General features: G+C 47.4%; 1 protein-coding gene across 1 annotated transcript in view; it reads right to left on the bottom strand.

The window, feature by feature from the left end:
• Ssr2 (signal sequence receptor subunit 2) overlaps positions 1–803 on the bottom strand; it is a 9,094-nt gene extending 8,291 nt beyond the window's left edge. Inside the window, exons 1-2 of the mRNA XM_021157857.2 lie at positions 710–803; positions 346–500 (exon numbers count right to left, since the gene is read on the bottom strand). Coding sequence (XP_021013516.1) covers positions 346–500 — 155 coding nt within the window. The 5' untranslated portion in view covers positions 710–803. The remainder of the gene's footprint in view (positions 1–345; positions 501–709) is intronic.
• Positions 804–2,035: the final 1,232 nt, after the last annotated feature.

Below are 2,035 nucleotides of genomic sequence, written 5' to 3'. Positions count from 1 at the left end.
AAAAAAAAAAAAAAGAAACTCGGTCTTGAAAAACAACAAACAACAAAAAAAAGTGATTGTAAGTGAAAGAAGAAAGCTGGGAGTCCGCACCCGAGGTAAGAGGACAGATGTACACTCTGTCTGAATTTCCTTTTTCACAAGCTGAATTTATTCCTGCCTTTGAAAGCACCGGACAAAGGTAAGCCCTCTAGTATATTCATTCATTCATTCATTCATTCACTCACTCACTCAGTGCACTCGATACTGGAGGACTCCAAAAGAGAATTCACTCCCCAACAAAACGTTCTCTATGCCCACGTGGAAACTCGGAATTCAGAAGGAAGCTGGCGAACTCTAGGCCGTTACCTGGAGCCGACGTTGTAGATGTTATACTGCAGGGTCAGGTCCCTCCCTTCCACAGCGTATCTGTTGAGCAATGATTTGGAGGCCAAAAGCCTGGCTCCTTCTTCTGCTTGACTGACGGCTAACAGAGCCAACACCACAACCGCCAGCAGCCTCATCTTTGGAAAAAAGAGCAAAGTGAGCAATCGACCCAAGCATGGGGAAACACTGCCAGCCAGGCAGCTTGTGCGACGCCACACTCCAGCCCCGCCGCCACGTCGGCAGCAGAGAGCGCTGAGAACCGCCCAAGCCACAGCAGTGTGCACCACGCTGCCGGTCAGGCCGGGTCAGCGGGGACCCCCAACGCTCTTGTGTCTCCCAAACTCACCGTGAGTACCCCAAACGCCTCCCTGGGCTACAGACAACCGGAAAACAACGTCAGCCTCCGAAAGACCGGAAACGGATCTGACCGGAAACCCTGATGTCCCTTCCTGTGCCTTATGGATGTTGTAGTTCTGAAACAAGCCCCACCTTCCCCTTTGTGGTGGCTGCTACCCCAAAGGAGTGAGTTGCCTAGAGTCCTTGACTCTTTCCTGTGTGTCCTCCAATTTCTTCTCATTAATGCTTACCCCATGGAAAACCCCTCTGTTTAAGTAAACTAAAATGAAATAAACTGCATAGGCATAATTTCAAAGTTCAAAGAGTCTCCGACTTTGTTTTAAGGCTGAAGTAGCTAATACAGCCTTGCCTTGAATTCTTAGATTTCCAAGCTGCTGGTCACTGCCTTATGTAATTAGCACTTTATAGAGACTTAAGACAACTAGTAAACAGGGCCAGAGAGACCCTCGGCAGGTAAAGGCACTTGCCACCATGTCTGCCCATCTGAGTTTGAATCCTTGGACCCATTTAATAGGGCACCAACAAGTTCTCCTCTGAACTCTACATGTGCACACACACATGTGCATAAACACATGAACATGTAAACATGCTTATAGCACATGTGCAGGAGTGTTCTTCCACATCCCTTCTGTAGCACTCTTACATCCAGGATGTGTTTACTCTGCACCTGCTCTGTGCTCTGGCACTGCTATAGATGCTGGTGGGGTGATGAGAGAACCTTCTTCCACTGCGCCTGGCTCTCCTGGGACACCCTATGCTTCTTTTTTTTTCTTCTTCTTTTTTTGAGACTGGTCTAGAACTCAGAAGAGATCCCTTGGCTTCTATCGTCTAAGTGAAACTAGGATTAAAGGCTATGTCACCATGCCTGTTGTGTTTATAAAAAGATAAAGAGAGGAAATGGGTTTGGTGGATGTGTGGTAAACTGTGGGATAAGGGAGTGCCACCGGGGGCCCATGCTGAGGCATCCTTTCCCCTGAGGGACCAGCCACAGGACAGTATAGTATAGAATAGAATAGTTTATTCAGGGGCTGGCGAGATGGCTCAGCGGGTAAGAGCACTGACTGCTCTTCCAAAGGTTCTGAGTTCAAGTCTCAACAACCACATGGTGGCTCACAACCGTCTGTAATGAGATCTGACGCCCTTGCCCTCTTCTGGTGTGTCTGAAGACAGCAACAGTGTACTTACATATAATAAATAAACAAATCTTTAAAAAAAAAAGAGAGAAACTCTCTTAAAAAAAACGAATAGTTTATTCAGGGCATGGGAAGGGGAGCTGAGAGGTAGGAAAGAGAGAGAAAGAGAGAGAAGTAGAGGC

Source organism: Mus caroli, chromosome 3 (assembly GCF_900094665.2).
Source record: "Mus caroli chromosome 3, CAROLI_EIJ_v1.1, whole genome shotgun sequence".
Lineage (NCBI taxonomy): Eukaryota > Metazoa > Chordata > Mammalia > Rodentia > Muridae > Mus > Mus caroli.
This window is presented reverse-complemented; position numbering and strand designations above follow the sequence as displayed.